The sequence below is a fragment of the Babylonia areolata genome, chromosome 18 (genome assembly GCF_041734735.1).
Source record: "Babylonia areolata isolate BAREFJ2019XMU chromosome 18, ASM4173473v1, whole genome shotgun sequence".
Lineage (NCBI taxonomy): Eukaryota > Metazoa > Mollusca > Gastropoda > Neogastropoda > Buccinidae > Babylonia > Babylonia areolata.
Window position 1 is genome coordinate 33325944 of NC_134893.1, and position 20766 is coordinate 33346709.

At 40.6% G+C, this 20766-nt stretch overlaps 1 protein-coding gene across 2 annotated transcripts; it reads right to left on the minus strand.

Moving 5' to 3' along the window:
* Positions 1–5173: 5173 nt before the first annotated feature.
* On the minus strand, positions 5174–19099 carry LOC143292692 (cytosolic 5'-nucleotidase 3-like). Of its 2 annotated transcripts, none has more exons than XM_076603199.1 (9): positions 18722–19099; positions 16721–16819; positions 16347–16416; positions 15213–15259; positions 14627–14712; positions 13958–14047; positions 13271–13433; positions 12648–12848; positions 5174–10362 (listed from the first exon to the last, which is right to left on the minus strand). In XM_076603199.1, exons 1-9 carry the CDS (start codon positions 18944–18946, stop codon positions 10252–10254), a joined length of 1092 nt encoding a protein of 363 aa, XP_076459314.1. In that variant the 5' UTR covers positions 18947–19099; the 3' UTR covers positions 5174–10251. The 2 variants fall into 2 exon arrangements, with proteins under 2 accessions (XP_076459314.1, XP_076459315.1); XM_076603200.1 differs by lacking the exon at positions 18722–19099 and adding an exon at positions 17532–17651.
* Positions 19100–20766: the final 1667 nt, after the last annotated feature.

Sequence of the window (20766 nt, forward strand, 5' to 3'; positions counted from 1 at the left end):
TGTATTTCGGTTTTTGCCGTTGTTCCAGTAGGTTTCTTCTTTCGGTGTGTGTGTGTGTGTGTGTGTGTGTGTGTGTGTGTGTGTGTGATTTATTTTACGATGTCAGTATCACAGAATTTCGTCAAAAAATGACTAAAGATTAATAGTTGACAGGGAGGAGGAAGTGATGTATACCTAAATATATAACAACGCGACAAGCGCCTGTAGTGTCCATTAACATTCGGTTTCACTGAGCATTTGAGTTTCTGGTGACCTACATACGCGTGTTGCTCTGGTTAAGAATCTTCAGTTCAGGAACGCACTGGCACACGGCCAACACACACACGCGCACGCACGCACTCGCGTAAACTCATATTGACACAGACACAGACACAGACATACACACACACACACACACACACAGTGTGTTTGTTTTAGTCCCAGTGTACCCTATATTGAATCATTTACCCGTCTCCCTTTCTCCATGTCTTTCCCTGCATCCCATCGGTTTGTCAGTTTCCCCCCAGACTACACATCTATATCCCTATTCCCTGTCTTCTTGTCGGTATATCTGCTGTTTCTGTCTCCCGTTCTCTTTCTCCATATCAGTCTTCTATCATATACCTGGAATTGTCAATATCGATTGTTGATATGTCAATTGGACACTGATTCAGTATGTTGCTAACAAGCCTTGTACGTGTGCGATATGAGTGTAGAGTGTAAAATGGGATGAGAGGACGAGAGGAGGAGAGTGATGAGGGGCTAAGGGGGTGGGGGAGGGGTGGGATGATGAGTGAGCGAGAGATATGCATGATACGTTGGTATATATGTGTGTGGTTCGTCTGTCGGGATCGACGAGGACCATCTAGTCATCCTGGGGGTGGGTGTGTTGGGCTCTGTGGGTGCGCAGATGACTGGTCAGGCCAATCCGCGCCCGGAAGGTTCTGACGCAGTGTGGACAGAGGATGGTGGCGGCTGTCGGGGACTTGCTGGCACTACTTTTCCTGGCCTGTCTGCATTGCTCTGCTGCAGTGATTCTGTTGGCCTCACAGGATTTGGCGCCTTTGTGGACAGCTGAACGCCACTTTAGTCTGTCCATTGCATTCAGCTCCTATGTGTCGTGGCTGATGATGAAGGCCTTCAGAGAAGCTTTCAGAGCGTCTTTGAAGCGCTTCTTTTGGCCTCCGTGGGACGCTTGCCATTTTGGAGCTCGCCGTACAGCAGTTTCTTGGGGAGCCGGTGTTCTGGCATGCGAACTACATGGCCTGCCCAGCGCAGCTGGGCCTGCATCAAGATGGTGTAGATGCTGGGCAAGTTTGCACGAGTGAGCACCTCTGTGTCAGGGATCTTCTCTTGCCACTTTATGCCGAGACGTTTTCTGAGGCTGGTGGTGTGGAAGTGGTTCAGCTTTTTGGCGTGGCGTTTGTAGACCGTCCGTGATTCACATCCATAGAGCAGTGTGGTGAGAACTATGGCCTTGTATACTTTGAGCTTCGTCTCCAGGGTGATGCCTCTCCTGTTCCAAACGTTCTTATGGAGTCTGCCGAAGGCAGCGCTGGCTTTAGCGAGTCTGGCATTCACCTCGTCATCGATGACAACTGTGCGAGAGAGTGTACTGTCCAGGTATGTGAACTTGTCCACTGCGTTCAGTCGTTGCCCGTTGATGAAGATGTTTGGTTCAACGTAAGGCTTTCCTGGAGCTGGCTGGTGCATCACCTCAGTCTTCTTTGTGCTGATTGTGAGGCCGAAGTTGTCACAGGCAGCAGAGAACTTGTTGACACTGTGTTGAATGTCAGCTTCGGAGGCAGCGTTGAGAGCGCAGTCATCAGCAAACAGGAAGTTGTTGACGGTGTCTGTCCTCACCTTGGTTTTTGCTTGAAGCCTCCTGAGGTTGAAGAGTGAGCCATCTTTGCGGTACCTGATGCCAATGCCTACGTCAACGTCTCTGAAGGCATCTGTCAGCATGGCTGAAAACATGAGACTGAACAGGGTGGGGGCAAGAACACACACTTGCTTGATTCTGTTGGAGACAGGGAATGGTTCTGAAGTCTCTCCGTTGTCTTGGACTCGGGCCAGCATCCCATCGTGTAGTTGCCGTATGATGGTGATGAACTTTCTGGGACACCCGTACTTCGCCATGATTCTCCAAAGGCCATCTCTGCTAACAGTATTGAAGGCCTTGGTCAGATCGACATAGGTGGAGTAAAGGTCGGCGTTCTGTTCCTGACACTTCTCCTGGAGCTGCCTGGCAGCAAACACCATGTCGATAGTCCCGCATTCTTTCCGGAAGCCACACTGGCTCTCTGGTAGGAGACCTTGCTCAAGGTGCGCTATGAGACGGTTGAGTAGCACTCTGGCCAGAGTCTTGCCTGTGACGGACAGCAGGGATATTTCACGATGGTTGTCACAGGCCTGACGATTTCCTTTGCGCTTGTACAGGTGTATGATGGAAGCGTCTTTGAAGTCCTGTGGAACTGCCTCATGCTGCCAGATGAGCTGGAACAGCTGATGAAGCTTCTCAGTCAGCGCCATACCACCTTCTTTGTAGACCTCAGCTGGAATGGAGTCTGAGCCAGGGGCTTTGCCATTGGATAGCAGACGGATAGCTTTCTGGGTCTCCTCCAAAGTTGGAATGGCATCCAACGACTCACTGACTGGCACCTTGGGGAGTCGGTCGATGGCTTCATCATTGATGGTGGAAGGGCGGTTCAGTACGCTGTCAAAGTGTTCAGCCCATCTCTCAAGGATCCCGTCCTTGTCAGTGATCAGGGTAGAACCATCAGCACTGAGGAGTGGAGCAGATCCAGAGGTGGTGGGACCGTAGACTTCTTTCAGGCCGTTATAGAAGTTCTTCATGTCGTTCCTGTCTGCAAAGCCCTGGATCTCATCAGCTTTGTTGCTCAACCAGGAATCCTGCATCTGCCGCAGCTTCAGCTGGATGGTGCTGCGTGCGCTCTTCAGTATGTCTTTCTTTGACTGTGACTTGCGATCTTCAATGTGGGCTCTGTAGGCTTGGCGTTTGTCTTCTAGCAGCTGCTTGATCTCAGTGCAGTTCTCAACAAACCAGTCTTTGTGCTTCCTGACAGAAGGCCCCAGGCACTCCATGGCAGTGTTGTACACCGTCTCATGCAGTGCGCCCCATGCTGCCTCCACATTCTGGTTGTCCAGCACGGTGGACTCAAGGCGTTCCTCCAGGGTGTCAGAAAAGCTCTGCTTGATGTTGCCTAGCTCCAGCTTGTTGACATTCAGGGGTTTAAGTGCTTTCATGCCAAAGTACATTACACCATTCCGATTTCCGATTTCCCTGTCTCCACAGTGTGTGTGTCTCGTTCTCTTCCACAGTCCTCGGCCCTTGCCTTTGTTTCTTCCTTGTTTCACCGTCTGCCTGTCTCAGTGTCCACGGCAGTTTCGACTGTCTTGTCTTGTCTTGTCTATAATCCTGTGGTAAATGATGATGGGAAGCAATCCACAATAGGGGGGTGCACTCTAGATGACTGATGTCTGTGTGCGACCGTTAAGCCTCCTAGTTCAGCTGGGGAAACCTGGGCCCCATACAGCATCAGTAAAAATAAAATAAAATAATAATATTAAAAAACAAAACAAAAAAACTTGTCCTGCAGCAATACTGATCCTGAGGCTCGCAGCCAGGCCTCAATCCTGGTCTTGAATGACTGACGGGAAATGGCTTAGATTATAATTATGGTCTGGAATCTGGTTCCACAGACGGACTGCTGAAGGGAAAAGGAGTGCCTGTGGGAGTCAGTGCGGGAGAAGGGTACCTGTAGTTTCTCTGGGTGGCCTCGGACAGTTCTAATTGTCCGCACTAAAGTACCTTCCCGGGGTGCCACCTCAACCAAACCACCCATGATCTTGTACATCATGGTGGCCTTGGCTGCAGTGCGGTGCAGTTTGAGGGGGTCGAGTTCCAGCCTGGTGATAAGCTCGGTTGCACTGGTGGTGGGGCGGAATTCATGCATTGACGTTCTCCCGACGTTATTGTCCGTGTCCCCGGTCTTAGTGTTTGTCATTAGAGTGTGTGCACGACTTCCTTGTCTCCACGGTTTCCCATCCTTATGTAGTCTCCTAGGTCTCTGTCTCCCCTTTCTACCAGTGTCCCCAGCCCCCGTCCCTGCCTTCCGTGTTTTTGTTTTCCCAGTCTTTGTCTGTTCTTGTCTCGATCATCCTTGTCTCTATCTCCAGCTTCTTTTCTACCTTCATTCACCTTTTTTTTTCAGGTGTGCATGTGCCACATACTTTGAAGAGCATTTCCCCCAAAAGCGGAGTATGGCTGCCTACATGGCGGGGTAAAAACGGTCATACACGTAGAAGCCCACTCGTGTACATATGGGTGAACGTGGGAGTTGCAGCCCACAAACGCAGAAAAAGAAGCGCATTTCTATTTTTCACATTTGGGGGCGTCAGGGATCGAACAAGCTTTCTCAGTGACTGCGAGCTCGGCGTTCAACCACGCAGACACCCGACTGAGCGCAACCCCCCAATCTTATTTTCCTGAACTGTGCTCAAAACTTGTATTCACCGAAAGCGTGCCTTAAGTCGGTACAAAGAAAAGGAAGAAGACAATGAAGAAGGGTGTTGAAAACGACAATTAAGAGAGAGAGGGATAGATAGACAAATCAGAAGACGAGATGAATGATATGACGATTTAGAGGTGAAGGAAAAGAATGAATGAGAGACTGGGTCCGGAGAAGGGGTGTGGGGGTGGGTGGGTAAAGACACAGAGAAAAAAAAGATTAAAGAATGAAAGAAAAGAAACTGAAATTTAGAGAAAGAAAAGGTCATGGTGATTAAAGGGGATATAGCCCACCACCTCCTGAACACCCATTTCAACGGAAGGGAGCAAACCAAGTGGCGTCACAAAAGCTTTTTTTTCGATAGCCTCCCCTATGTGCACTTCAAATGGACCATCCATGCATTGATCTCTCTCCAAATCACACACACACGCGCGCTCACTATTGGAGTATGGAAAATAATTATAAAATAATGATTCCATGCACAGAAAAAAAATCCGGATGCACAATAGTGTCACATAGACGCTCTGTGTGAGTGTAAGAGAGAGAGAGAGAGAAAAGTACCAACTATTTACTGTGTGTGTGTGTGTGTGTGTGTGTGTGTGTGTGCGTGTGTCTCCCCATCTCTATCTTCAGATACAGTCAAAACCATTTTTCCCACAGAGTCAAATTTAGATTTTTATTACAAAAGGAAAAATCAGCAAACGAATAGCATGTAACAAAATTTGACCTTGATTTGAAATTGTTTTCAGGCATGCAGACGCTGACTTTTATGAAGCTGTCTGATAAAAACAAATGAAAAAAGACAAGAAAAGACTAGAATAAAGATTTTTTTTAGATTACAACATTTAAAAAAATAATAATTTCTCAGTCAATCCATTCTGGAATCTATGCTGAACAAGCAGAATGATCAGCAGGGAAAAGAAGTACTTAGAATAAAACAAGGAAACAAAAAACACAAAAAATAGCATAACATTTGTTGCAATGTCAAATCAAAAATGTGTTTTCCTGTGACTGGAAATACTGGAAACAAAGACAAAACAGTAAAAGTTGAGGGGTGGGCGAATGAACTCAATCTTAAAATAGGAGAAAGCACACAATACGAGACAGAGAAAAAAACATCCCTGCTTCTGGAGGGAAATAAAGTTGGATGTATTCATACACAATGGATTCTTTGATGTTTCATTCCACACAATATGATTTTAGTCTTCAACCTTACCTTTCTTCCAGCCAAATAAGAGCCTGCTTGTATGATAAACTCTTTCAAAGATTAGTGAGATTGGTGGTTCTTATGCTAATTGGAATACAACAGAAACTGAAAATAATGCCTGGGAAGATTGTGATCCATCACATCATCACCATATAAAATACAAAGATGTAGGCCTGTACACGTAACTGAGCATGAATGTACATGTGCGCAAACACACATTTATTCAAAGACAAACACACACACACACACTCAATCACATACATGCACACTGAGGTAAAAGCATATGTATACATTGTGCATCATTATTCATAAGTTTCTATATGGGTTAAAAAATAAAATAAAACAAAATAAAAACTAATCCAGTGTGGCATGCAAACCAGTGGATTCTATCAAAATAAATCCATATATTTAAGACAACTCAGCAAAAAATAAATTAAAACTTATACACTGGGTCTCTTACTGAATGTACTGGATGGTGAAATTTTGCTGCTAAACACTACACTGTCAGTTTCTGATAAGCAAGGACAGAAACACAAGCCCAAAAGCCACTCATCGATGCATATAGATATGCATTACCACCAAATTTCCACAAAACAGTTACATACACACAAAATGACATATTCCCACTTCATTAACATGAAACCCAGTCCAATATATACAGGAATTCTCTTACAAAATGTCCACCTTAATATACATATGTTGTAAGTTTGCTTACATATGTCAAAACAATATAAGTGTGAAAAATATACATATTACATATCACTGTTCCAACAAAATATTGCAGGACATGAATGCAGAGGTAATAAATTGCTTTTCATTTGTATTCAGGACAGGACATGTAAACAACTACAAAAACAAACCTTTTCTTTTGATCAAACTCAGCATGCTGATACAACATCATGTAAGATCTCAAAAACAAAAGACTTTCCAACAAACAATGATCAGAAATAACGCCCATTTTAAAACCACTTCTGTAATATTGTCAGGAAGAGTCTGAATGGTCACAGTTTTATGTGGGTGTCATTTAGGACTCCTGGAGCCTGTCCTTTCCATGACAACGGATTTTGATGAGAAATCCACAGTAATATCAAAACACTACCTCTCTCGTAATGCCAGCAGTTTTCTCCATGAAACAGGGACTGTACCCGATTGTCACCATGGGAGGTAATTCAGCGGATCAAATTTCTTATTTCTCATATTTTAACTTGTTTATTCCACAATCTGTACAAACATTGAGTCCTTCATTCTGTGTATCTCTGTTCTATTTTATTAGACTGGATGCTGTACAGGTGCTCCCCCCCACCTCCCCACACACATTTTTTTTCTTTTTTTAACTGCATGCAATAGTTAGAAACTGGAAGCATTGGAATTTTAAAAAAGAAATGAAATTTAAAAGAATTAGTGAAAATATGTATCGTGCCTTTCTGTAAAATTATGTACACACAGAGGAAACAAAAATATGCACAGATTTCTGCTCACATGAAACTAAGACTGACATATGAGAATTTGTTATGGATACTAATCCCTTTGCATGCTGGAAATGGAAATGAACATTTAACTAAAAATTCCTTCCGGCAAAGTAAGAAAACAAGTACTGTTACAACCAGTTGAGAAGTGAACCAAGGTTAACCCAAAGGATTTTTTTCATGTATGTGTGTATGTGTGGGTGTGTTTTCTTTCATTAGTTTAATGTCTTTTCACTATTAAGTGATATTAGACAGGTGCGCGCGCACACGCGCGCGTGCATGGGTGTTTGTGAGACAGAGAAAGAGTAAAATGACAATTTGAAAGATGAACCAAGGATTGCTCCTGAAAAATATATATTTTTCGTGTGTGAAAAAACACATGGCTGATCACAAAGCCTTTATGAATGATGGCAGGTGGGAATGGTGATGCACACAGTCACACTGAATCATAGTGATGGGCTAGAGGTAACGTGTCCACCTAGGAAGCGAGAGAATACTAACACGCTGGTTCGAATCACGGCTCAGCCATGAATATTTTCTCTCCCTCCACCAGACCTTGAGTGGTGGTCTGGATGCTAGTCATTCAGATGAGACGATAAACCATGGTCCCATGTACAGCATGCGCTTAGCAAACGTAAAAGAACCCACGGCAACAAAATGGGTTGTTCCTGGCAAAATTCTGCAGAAAAAATCCACTTCGACAGGAAAAGCAAATGAAACTGCACACAGGGAAAAAAAAAGGGTGGTGTGCTCTCCCTGGAGAGAGCAGCCAGAATTTCACACAGAGAAATCTGTTGTGACAAAAAAAGAGAAATACAAATACTAAGTTGTAGATGCGCCATAAACTAATAGCACTAAACAACTGTAATGAGAGGACACTATGCCAAATCTTTAAAAAGCTTTTACAAGTCAATTTAACTTTGCTTTTCACTTAGTACATTTTTATAAGTGTCCAAACACAACAAAATAGTGGAGGAAAACAAGTGCAGGGTACAACCTAACAACCTTTCTGTTATTTAAAGATAACTTTAATAAGATATATATGAAAAAAACCAGTTTTGATTTAAAAATCAGTAAATGGGTAAAGAGAAAAATAAATAAGATGAAAAAAGTGAGAGAAAGTTGGATGACAATAAACCCTCCAAAGACAGCAACAGGAGTCATTAGAGAGAGAGAGAGAAGAGAGGGAGAGAGACAAAGAGATGCTTATCTTGTGCTGTCACAATGAAATATAAAATAAAGTGTTGAAAGAATAATAGCGACACAAAAATAAAACAAAAAATCAGCTGTGCACAAATACAAGCAAGACCACTGATTCGCAAATATACACACACAAAAATAAGATTATTTCTTTGAGACTCACTGTTGCAAAAAGACAAACAAACAAATAAAACAAAAAAAGTCGAAAAAGTGCATGTTATATCACAACCATAAACATGGCTGTCTCTGACATACGTACTCATACACACACTCAAAAAGTTCTTTCGGTCTCTATTAGTAAGACTATTACACACACACAACACATACACACACACACACAGAGAATAAACAAACTGACAACTCAGATACACTAGTGAAATGCCCTGGTTATTAATCATAACCTTCAGCTTTATTCCTGGTATCAGAGAAGATTCTCTGCTGATCTTGTGCTTAATGCATCAACCTACTGTGATCGGAAATCAGAGCAATTCTCACACAAGTCACACATGCATACAGGCACAAACCAGACCCCTGCACCAGTTGGCGTTCATGGTAGATTATGTGTAATCAAATAAAAGACTAACTGGGCTCATGTCATTTAGATTGGAGATCCAAAACCTTTTTTTTTTTAATTAAAATTTTTTTTATACAACTTAAAAAAGATATGTGAGAGCACAATGGTAAGCTGAAGCTAACAGATAGGACATCCCCACCCCTTTTTTTTTAAATTTCAAATATCCAATTAGATTGAATAAAAAAAATAAAAAAAAATAAAATAAACAAACCAGAAGAAGAGTACATAACAGACAGGACATCCCCACTCCCAATTTTTTTATTTTTAATATCAAATTAGATTGAATAAAAAATAAATAAATAAATAAACGAACCAGAAGAAGAATACAAAATAGAAGGTAAGAGTAAATGGTAATCTGCAGCAGACAAATGGGACATCCTTCCCCCCACCTCCCTGTCATGTCCATGTCAAAGCATGTGATGGATTATATTCACTGCCAACAATGATATGTCACTCACAGAAACATTCTCACACTTAAATATAGAAAAAATTTTTATTTCATTTCAAAGCTGATTCTATTCTATTTCTTTTGATATGTCACTTGGGATCAGAACAAAGTAGAGGTTGTAGCATTTTACTATTGTTTCTTCTATCCTTGCAAATCATAATTAAGATGTTATGTCTGAGTAATATCAGTTTCTATAACTCTAGAATTTTCTCTCTCTTTTTATTTCTTTCCTATGTTGGGATAAACAATGAAATATTTCTGCCATACACAACTTAAAAGATCAAGGAGTTTGATTCCACAATCAATGTGTGTGTGAGTGTGTGTGTGTGTGTGTGTGTGTGTGTGTGTGTGTGTTTGTGTGTGTGTGTGTGTGCACGTGCATGTGTGTTTGACAAGGCGACAGTGTGCACATGTTTAACATTCACACACAGACCGGGTTTCATGCGAAAGACAGATCTGTACACAAAACATTTCCACTGGTGATTCAAAATCATGCCTACACTTCACCGATACACACAATTTCTTGGCAGCACCAATAAAATGAAAATAATTATGTTCAAGCTCATAGTCTGACCCAGTGGAAACATGGATGAAACTCACACACATATAGATATCTTCCTTTTTACCTATCAAAAGGTAAAACCCTGAATGAAGTTCATATCACAATGATGCTGATACTTCAAACTTCAAGATCCTTGTCATCACTACTGTTCACAACTTCAGATTCAAGGGAAACCAGAAATACACTGCTGGTGAAGTGGGTGACAGTACAAAAATCTCCCAAATCACAGGAGGGGCAAGAGAGGAGAGAAAAAAAAAAAAAAAGAACTGTGTGAGCAGAACCACTAAGAATGGCCAAGGATCTTTCTCATCAGACTGTTGACAACGTCCATCGTCTCATCCTGGATGATCACGATATCATAGCTGTTCTTGTACTGCTCCAGGTTCTCCTCCACCTGTCAAGCACAAATTTCAGAATTATTACTGGTTACGATTATAAAGGTTAAAGGTCTCATAGCATTTTAGAGTCATAAGGGCAAAATATATATATCCACTGTGTCTAATGCTTGGCACAGAAAGCCAGGCCCAACCCTCCCCTTCCGCCGTTTCAACTTTCCCATCCACACCTGGGAGGAGTGAGGAAAATCAGAGCAAAGCATCTTTCCAAAGGACAGAACATCACACTGAAACAAGGCCTCAGACTCTGATCACTGACTGGTGAACACTGGATCAGATTTCTAGTGGATAATCAACTCAGCCATAGCACCTCCATCACTGGTTTAGATATGACAAAATGCAAAAGGTCACCAAAAAGCATGTAAATACACATAGATGGAAATTGGCATGAACCTTTTATATTTTCCATTCATCATTTGAAGCCATTTATTTTTTACGCTTTTCTAAAGCTTCTTGTTTTTCCAATAGGAAGAAATATTCCAACAGGCAAACCAAAACATCATAATACAGATTTAGTTATTGGGACTGAATGCGTTTTGAAATGTCATTTTTCTCTCTATACAGCATTCTGAAAGCATGTGACAAAGTCAAACCACAGGGTTTCGGTTTTGTGGTTATTCACATTTTCAGAAATGATCACAAATACTTTTTGCTTTGAATGAAATTTCAGCTAGGACAAGACAGAATTGACCACACAGCTAGAAGCATGGGACTCAAGATCCATCCTGACAAGACCAAGGTGATGAACTTGAAAAACAAGAGCACAAAGAAAACAAATGCACATGGTGTGGAGATGGAGGAAGTTCAGGACTTCAAGTATCTCCACAGTAACATCTCAGCTGACAGCAACGTCGAGAAAGGTATGTCCATGAGAATCAGTCTTGCATCAAAGGCCTCCAACTGACTGACTGCAGAACATCTGGAAATCTTCGGTCTTTAAGATCAACACAACACTGAAAATCTACAAGTCAAATGTCTGTTCAGTCCTCCTATATGCCTTGGAAACCTGGAGAATGAAAAAGAAAACTGAAAGTGTCTCCACTGAATCCTCAAAATTCACTGGGAACAGCAGTTCACCAACAAAGAAGTGAGCAGACACACAGGCGTCAACAACATTGTGGATTAGGTGAAATAGAGACGCTGGAGGTGGCTGGGCCATAATCTAAGGATGAATTTAACCAGACATCCTTATGCTGCCTTCAGATGGGCACTACCTGGGAAAAGAAAAAGAACAGACCAATAGGCACATGAAGAAGTACTGTTGAAATGAAAATACCAGGCAAGACCTGGAACGAAATCAGCTGGCTCACTCAAAACCAAACTGACAGATATTTTGGTGATCTGTGCTCCAGCTGGAGTAAAGAGGATCAAGTAAGTAATGCTTTGTAAGCCCCAAGGTAGCCATCAGGACCTGAAGACAGCTCTATTCATCACCAGATACAGACTGACAGTGTGACAGCCAACATGAAGAAGAAGACGATGAAGATTTTTTTCCTTTCTTTTTTGGTCCCTTACACTGGAGGTTATATTTTCTCTCGTTGAAATATTGTCATCATCAACAGTAGCAGTTCCTTTTTGTGTATTTCAAAATCTCACTGTAGAAGAATTACACCACTGACACACTGAGTAACTGCAGAGTACTCTGAAGACAAGTAACCTGCAAGGGTATTTCTATTTAATTCAGAACTGATAAAAGAAAAGCCAGACAAAAAGTAAACAAAACAATCAATGACAAAAAAAAACCCCAAGAAGTAATTAGTATTCAAATTTGATTTACAACATCAAAAGGAAATTTTCATTAAAAAATGAAGCTTCATATGTTATATGTGGCTGATAAATAAGCATTTTTGTTGTGTAAAGACGCAAGCAACTGCCTGTATCTGCTGGCTTACACTGACTGTACGATAGTCATGTCCAACTATGATCCTCAGTACAGCAGGGGAGGCAACTGCTGTCCCAACTATCTTGGCTAGAATAGGATTATAGTATAAAGTGTTTTGCCCAAGTTACATCCCAACTCTTTAAGCAAAGAAGACTTCAGGACAGTCAGCACTGGACTGGTCCCCAAAGTCCAACTAACTCTCAAGTCTGCAGCACAAGGAGCCAGAGCAATCTTGCCTCTTAGTTTGAGATTTAAAGTCCTTGACAAAAGACTAAACTGTAAATGGATTCCCACTGCTGTGGAAAATCCATTATCATACAGCTCTCACTTTGCTGTTGGCCCAACTGTATATATATATATATGATAGTCAGTCATGTCCGACCATGACAGTTTACAACTCACTTTAAAATTCAGGAAGCCAATCTTCAGCATGCATTCCAGCTCCTCAGCCCCCTCGGCCATCCTCAAGTCTCCCAAGGAATCTCCCAACAATATGAGGTTCTGTCGGTGCTTGATATTCTCAAAGTAATCAGAGGAATGGACGGCATTCTCGTTCTTGTTGTAGACATGGATTAGGTCATCCGTGAAGCCCATCACCTTCCCCTAAAGCAAGACATGCATCTTTCATACATTTTGGTTGGCAGGACAGTCACAATATACAAAGACAAAGAAAGAATAAAGAATAGGAAGAACAATGGAAAAAAAAACACTGTAATTTGGATCAATGCTTGAGTGACAACTGTGAATCTGGTCACTCTTCACACCCAGCATTACTGTTGAGTTATTCATTTTATTTCACCTCAAGACAACACAATCTGTTTTAAAATATATTGATGAAATCAATTTTCAAAACCTTGCTGGGCAGCATTAATATGTGCCCCCTTTTTCCACCATTAAAAAAAATAATTTGAACAAAATCATATACTAAAGGAATGACATGGTACACACTTTAAACCAATGCATACAATTGACTGAAAGAAATGTGTAAAAATCAAAATCAAATACAAAAGAAAACAGTCAGTCACCTCCTCGTCAAACTGTAGGAAATTTGACACAATCTTCATGTTGTCATAGAGATGACCCTTGAAACTGATCAGCTCTGCGATGATGTCTCCAATACCAGCTGAGAATATCAACAGTGGGATTTCATGGTCATGAAGTTGGTCGAAAAACCATTGGCATCCATCTCTGAAGAAAAGAAATACTTCAATGATAAGTCTGTTCACTACACAAAATTATACACTTTTTCTTTTACATAAAGTTCTTACCCAAAAGAGTCAAATACAAACACTGAGGTTCTGAAATGTTTTTTTTACTGATAAACTTTTCTGTCCAAGATGGAACAGGAGACTACAAAATCAATTTCAAAAGAAAGAAAAGAACACAATATGGAAAAAAGATACAAGGGACAATTATCGTTAAAAAAAAAACCAAAAAAAACCCCGTACTTCAGATCATCAACCTTTTGAAGACCACAAACTCTCTGAAGCATCGCTTTTTCTCCCCCTCCCTCTATCTCTCTCCCTCCCTCTCTTTTTCCCTCCCTCCCTCTCACTCCAAGTACTGAGAAATACCGTCTATTTTCATGAACTGTTTTCAGTTGTGTTATATAGATTCATATAATTGGCAAAAATATAAACATGGACTGAACTGGTCTATCATAGTATCAACTAGTTACCAACAAGGGACACTCGCATCAAATACAAACACACCTGAGATGTGCTGTTGAACTACGAACTACAGTCCTCAGCAGGTCACGGGTTAAGTGTGAACTGGTGATCAAGGCATGGCCTTTTGTCCACCTGCAAAAATGGTCAATACCAACATAATTATCAACACTACAGCAATCTGTGTACGTATCTTACACATACATTCGAAATACACTGGCACAGACACATACACACACGCTGTCCTATGTTAAAACAATTGAATATAGAGAGACCCAGTGTGATGATTTAAAAGATAGCATTCAGAGCAACAAATAGGGGAAGAACAATGTTTAAGAGATATGATGAGGGCAAACACACAAAGAGATTAACAAACTCAGAGAGATGGTGGAGGAGAAAGACTTGTAAAGGAGTGATAGCCTTGCCCTTGCCAACCAGGTCCTTACTTATTTCTTTTTTAATCATTTATTTATTTGTCTATGTACTTATTTATTACGCTGTTTTTATTCTAAACAAATAAGTATTATCTTTAATGTCAAAACATCTAAAAATACAATCAAAATTATTGTGAAACAGTACATCCATCATTAAGATCCCAGCACCACTTTTCTTTCCTTTTGCAATCAGGAACTTTCAGCAGTGCTGATTATGTTCAAGTCATGAAAACCACAGCACATACAGGTCTACAAATGTTGAAGGCAAAACTGCACTCACCATTCTATCATGTAAGGAATCTTTTCCTCAATCGTCTTGGTGCCATCAAATTCAATGGGCAGATAGGTGTTTTTCAAAGCAGTCGCCTGAAACAAAGCAATAAAATAAACATAATGATAAATTCTGACATATTTTCACACAGTAACATGAACAAGCGAAGATATGTGCCCATGATGTTTCATTTTAAGTGACAAGGCCTGAGACCTCACAGCTTAAAAATTTTCACACACAAGCAATTATGCACCTTCACACACAAACTTTATGTCCACATGCATGAACGCATAATTGTGTATGTAAGACACTAATTCTGCCCTATATATTACATGTATGTAAGTCTTAACATATGCTGAGATTTGTGAATGGAATTAAAAAGGAAATAGATGGAGAGACAAGAGCAGACAAGACAACACATGCTGGGTAATTGATATAAATCAGAGACATAAAATTTCATATGAATAGATTAACTAAATAAATAACAGACAAACAAAAGAAACAAAGGAAAAACAGTATAAAAAACACAACAAATAACCTATGAAATACTTTGTTCTCTTGTAGTTGTACTCTTTTTTTAAAAGAAAAATCTCACCTTTGTCTTGAACTCCTCAGACATATACTGGCTGTCTTCCAAAATACCTGTCAACAAAAAAATAAAAGAAAAAAAAGTTATTTCATTGCTATTCTAAATGAAAAAAAAATCTGAGTAAAATGATATTGGCATATGTACACACACACACACACACACACACACACGTATATATATATACATATATATATATATATATATATATATTCTCTTTTTAAGATTATTCATAAAAACTCTAGTCAATGTCACTGAATGTTCCCCTACCACTATTCTTATGTGACGTTTTCTTTTTCTTTTATGTTAGTCTGGTACCAGTGTGCCACTGCCAGACTGTGTGTTTCCCTTATATATATATATATATATATATATATATATATAATTGACAGAACTGGCCAAACAGGAAATGTCATACACCACAAATGTGTTCGAAGTGCTGTTAAATATCTAATTGAAGGTTATATACATGCGTGTGTGCATGCACATTATATATGTCTGTGTTCATGTACTTCCAATCATCTGCATATGGCTTTAACAGTAAGTCAGCAAATTGTTGACAGAGCATGTGAAGTGTTTTCATGCCTAAGTGTCTTTCTGTGTGCTGCATCTGTGTATGTCTATCTGTATGAGCATTCTGTTTAATTTGTGCATGTATAATGTGTATGAAATGACAGAGGCTGGAATGCTTTAATTCAATTTTTTTTTATAACAATATTGTTAATTTGTTATACCATCATTTTATCTTTCATTCCTCAAAATCTTTGAAAGTGAATACGTATCATTTATCTTTCATGAATTTGTCAAGTTTTTTCAAAGTGGATTTGTCCTCTGTATCAACAAGAATGAACTGTGATGCTGACGGAATGGAGTAACAACAAAACAATGATAATGGCAAACATGCATTCACATACCCCCACCCCCACAGTGACACACAAACACATACACCAGTGAATATAAAACATCCCCATACTGCCATTTAATATCACACATTACAATATCAAGAGGCAGGTTATGACAAAATAACATCTAATTTGTTTAACACAAGATTCTGTAACACAAGCACAGACACACATGCACATAGACTCATGAAAACACACAAAACCATATAAAAATCACACAAAACAAAATTAAATAACGTACCATGTGTCGTTGAGCAAACCTCTCCTTTGTGTGCATACTTAGATAGCGTTCTATCAAAGTCTGCCACAACCTGCAACATATTCAGTCACCATGAGTGAAGACTGAAAATATATAATGATTTTCAAATTTCAGAGTCATGTCTGAGTTTGCTAGATTTACAAAAGTACTTAAATAGCACTGAATTGTAGGTACTCAAATTCATGACACTCAAAGGTGTGCATGCACATACACATATGTATACATTCTCTCTCTCTCCCCCATGCATACACACACACACACACACACACACACACACACATATCTGGATAATAAAGCCTCAAAACAACCAGTTAGAAAATTCTATCCAAAGTGATGACTGATTTCACTGTATTTACCTGAAGTTTGTGATGGGCATCATCCATCATCTGACGAATGATTCTCGCCACATTCTCTGGATTCTTGATATGAACATGTTCCTGCTCAAGCTCAGGAATCTAAACAGAAAGGAATAACACAAATTAACTCAATAACTGGCTTGAAAACAGTCCCAGTTTCTGGTGTTTCTCAATGTCAGTTACTTCTATTCTCTACATAGACTAAGTCAATATTATGAGGGTTGAATAAACAGCAAATAATAAAGTACTGGGGGTAATGGCAATCTAGCATACTGTGCATACATTGATACAACTGAAAGCACTCTTTTGCTGTATTGTAAAAATTTTGGGAATGACGGCAAGGTTATGATGCAAAAAAAACAAAAACGCACATATGTTTTAATCAAGCTACATGTTTTTAAACTGGTGAAATGATCATTCTTCTAAATTTACATAACTTTTTTTTTCGTGGTCAGTTCTACCAAAATTAAATTAGCAAAATACTAACAACTGTAAAAGAAAATGACCATGCAAGTTAAAATCAAATTTGCTATTTAGTGCAAAAGACAACATTCACTTTCTGTCGCCTTCTCCAATCTGTCTTTGAGAGCAACAACAATAATGCAGTCAGTAATGACAGGACAGGATGATCCCACGTTATCCATTTCATCATCGAGGCAGTGTTGGAGAAAGGAAAAACAAAAACAAAAAAACGTGAACAAAATAAGATAATGGCGGTCTGGCTAGCAGCGGCATTTCATTATAGATTTACTCCATCAAAGCAAGCATATAAATTGAATCGTCTAAAACTGCAAATATAGCAGGGACTTACTGTATCCATCGTGTGGTGTTAACAGACTTAGAGACGAGCGCAAACGGTCACACAGTCGACCTTCCACACTCTGCTCGCTGATCCGTCTGCTGGTTTTGTGACGGGAGCTTATCTATCTTTACGGATTGAAGAGTCACAATGAAAGCGAAAGTTACGGGTTTCACAGTATTTGGTGTTCGAGTTGTAATGATTTTAAATGATGTACATGAATGGACATGTTACTCTGAAAGTGACTGAGAGTTCTTCATGGAACTGGGGGAGTGGAGGGGGGGGGGATAAAAGTGTGTACATTGGTGCACTTGCATGTCATGCACACAAAGAGCGACCGGAGAGAAACAGTGAGGACTGTAAGACAAATAGACGTCAAAGCTGTTTGAAAGTAACCACTGTGCATTTTTGTTCCTCGATCGTGAGTTACTGTATCACTACATATGTTTTGTGTGAATCAGTTGGTGGACTTGCTGTTCGCTTCGTCATCATCAGACTGCAAAATAGTTCTTGCTGTAACAGTGTATCCTAAGCCCTGAACAAATGTGGTGTGTTGAGTTTAACGCAGCTTAATCAGGGATGGGGTGTTGGTTCGATGAATTTAGGTTGCGTTGTTCGAGGAGGTGAATCGATCGTGCCTGTATGTCTAGGTAGGAGGTCTGTCTGGTGTTCCATGGTGAGGCCACTGAGATATAGATCAGTATAATCGTATCAGGTGTACAAACAAGATTTTTGCTTAATTGCAAATGACGAATAGAATGACTTTTCATAAAAGAGTATATTTTATTGTTCATCACTCACATCATAATGTGCATGGGTGAGTTGTGTATGTGTCAGTGTGTGTGTGTGTGTGTGTGTGTGTGTGTGTGTGTGTGTGTGTGTGTGTGTGTGTGTGTGTGTGTGACGTATGTGTGTGTGTGATCTTTCTTTTGTTTCAGTGTTTTTGTTTGTTTTTTTTGTTTTTTGTTGCTTTTTGTTGTTCAGTGTTGTACAGAGTTATTCTCTGTTTGAAAATAAAAAACTCAGAAGAACGAAATGAGGTAGACGGATTTGAGGACCCATAAAAAATAACGATAAACAAAAGTTTGTTTTTCGTTGCAGTAACTGTTCTGTTGTGTGTGTGTGTGTGTTGTTGTTGTTTTTTTGTTTTGTTTTGTTTTGTTTTTTGGGGTTTTTTTTAACGAATAATGATAATGGCCTACCTCCAGTCCCTTGATTTCAGGATCCACATCTCCGAAGCGCAGCACACTGGAAGTGAGGACCTTCAAGAAACAGGTCCCAGTTTTCAGGTTACATTCATTCACTGTAGCGTGCCGCCGGTGTCCATCATGGCTTGGCGGGTCACCGTGGTGTGTCTTGACACCTTCACTGACGGCCAACACAAACAGCAGCAGCAACAACACAGATGAGTCTGTAAGCCCAGTCATCCTTTTTTCTTTTTTTTTCTTTCTTTTTCAGCAATGTATTTATAGCAGCTTTTACTTCGTGCACGTTAACACTGTGTAGGCCTTTAATTCCTTCTCCGATGTCGACTCTTCTCCGGACAGTCTGGCACTGAGAGCGTTGAACGCGTCCACGGCTTTTTATACTGAGTCCTGACAATGCTCCTGTTTACAAACATCCGGAGCGGACAGGACCCCCCTTCCGGCGATCACCGTATTTTCGATCTTGATCCCGGCGACCAATCAAGTTGCGACGAATCACCCACAGCGGTGAGAGTCTAAAAATAAGTCATGCCACGTGATTGCGTTTGTCCCTTTCACGGGCTTTTGTTTTCAAGTCGTGAAGGTTCAAGGTTATTCCCTTCGTTCATCGGGGACTTAATACGATTACCCCGTAATCCTCTCTATCTCCACCGACCCCATCTTCACGTACCCCTGAGAAACACATACACACCACAGACACATTCGCACTGGCACGCATATTTACACACACACACACACACACACACACACACACACACACACACAGAGAGAGAGAGAGAGAGAGAGAGAGAGAGAGAGAGAGAGAGAGAGTATTACTATCAGTAAACTGATGTATACCCATGTGTTCGTTGTTAGCCTTGGTGTGTGTGTGTGTGCCAGTGTGTGTGTGTGTGTGTGTGTGTGTGTGTCAGTGTGTGTCACTGTTGTGTGTGTGTGTGTGTGTGTGTGTGTGTGTGTGTGTGCTCTCAGTTTCGCGCCCCGCATTGTGTGCGTGTGCCAGTGTATGTGTGTGTGTGTGTGTGTGTGTGTGTGTCGTGTGTGTGTGTGTGTGTGTGTGTGTGTGTGTGTGTCAGTGTGTGTGTGTGTGTGTGTGTGTGTGTGTGTGTGTGTCAGTGTATGCCAGTGTGTGTGCGCGCGCGTGTGGGGGGTTGGGGGTGGGGGTAGTGTGCGTCAGTGTGTGTGTGTGTGTGTGTCTGCCGGTGTCTGTGTGTGTGTGTCTGTATTGTGTCAGTGTCAATGCCGTGTACAGTATGATGGAAAGAGCCGGAGAGAGTGTGGGGGGTGGGGGTTGGTGTGGGTGTGAGGTTGTGAATACATATGGTGTCCTGTGTGTTTGTGTCTGTGCCACTGTGCAGAAGTGTGTGCTTTGTGTTTGTGAGTGTATGTGTCTGTATGTCTTTGTCTGTCAGTATGTGTGAAAAGCAATATTGTATATGTATCAGAAATACAATAATAGAAACGATGATGATGACCTGTTGATGATGATGGCAATCAAGCTCATGATCATGATGTCAGTCATAATAATAGGCGTGAACGTAAGTCAGGGGAACGGTGAAGGAGTAGGGGCGGTGTGTGTGTGTGTGTGTGTGTGTGTGTGTGTGTGTGTGTGTGTGTGTGTGTGTGTGTGTGGGGGGGGGGATGACAACAGAATAATTATAATATGGGGTGATCGAAGTGTTCTTCCCAAGTAATTAAGTCAGATCATGCACGTTTCAAAGCACGATCAAGAATAACACAGTGACACAGATAATGGACACACGCTTTGCGAGAGGGGAGGATAGGCGTATATCATAACAATTTATTCATGACTCATACGTTGTTTGAAATCAGTGTTCTTTCGCTTATTATTCTTCTTCTACTTCTCATTATTAGTACTATCATTTTTTGGGTTTGGTTCAATTCAGTACGTTAAGGTTGTTGGTTTTTTGTTGTTGTTGTTGTTGTTTTTTGTTTGTTTGTTTTTTGTTGTTGTTTGTTTGTTTTTGTTTTTTCAACCTGTTTGCTAGTTACTCCGTTGAATTTTATTACAAGCCTAATTGCTG

Excerpts from the sequence above, each read along its gene's own strand:
- LOC143292692 (XM_076603199.1), bottom strand. The coding sequence starts at position 18,946 with ATGACTGGGCTTACAGACTCATCTGTGTTGTTGCTGCTGCTGTTTGTG. Across the intron at positions 13,434-13,957 it reads AGTTCAACAGCACATCTCAG|AGATGGATGCCAATGGTTTT; the intron begins GTGTGTTTGTAT and ends TCTTTTCTTCAG. Across the intron at positions 10,363-12,647 it reads TTGGCTTCCTGAATTTTAAA|GTGGAGGAGAACCTGGAGCA; the intron begins GTGAGTTGTAAA and ends TGTGCTTGACAG.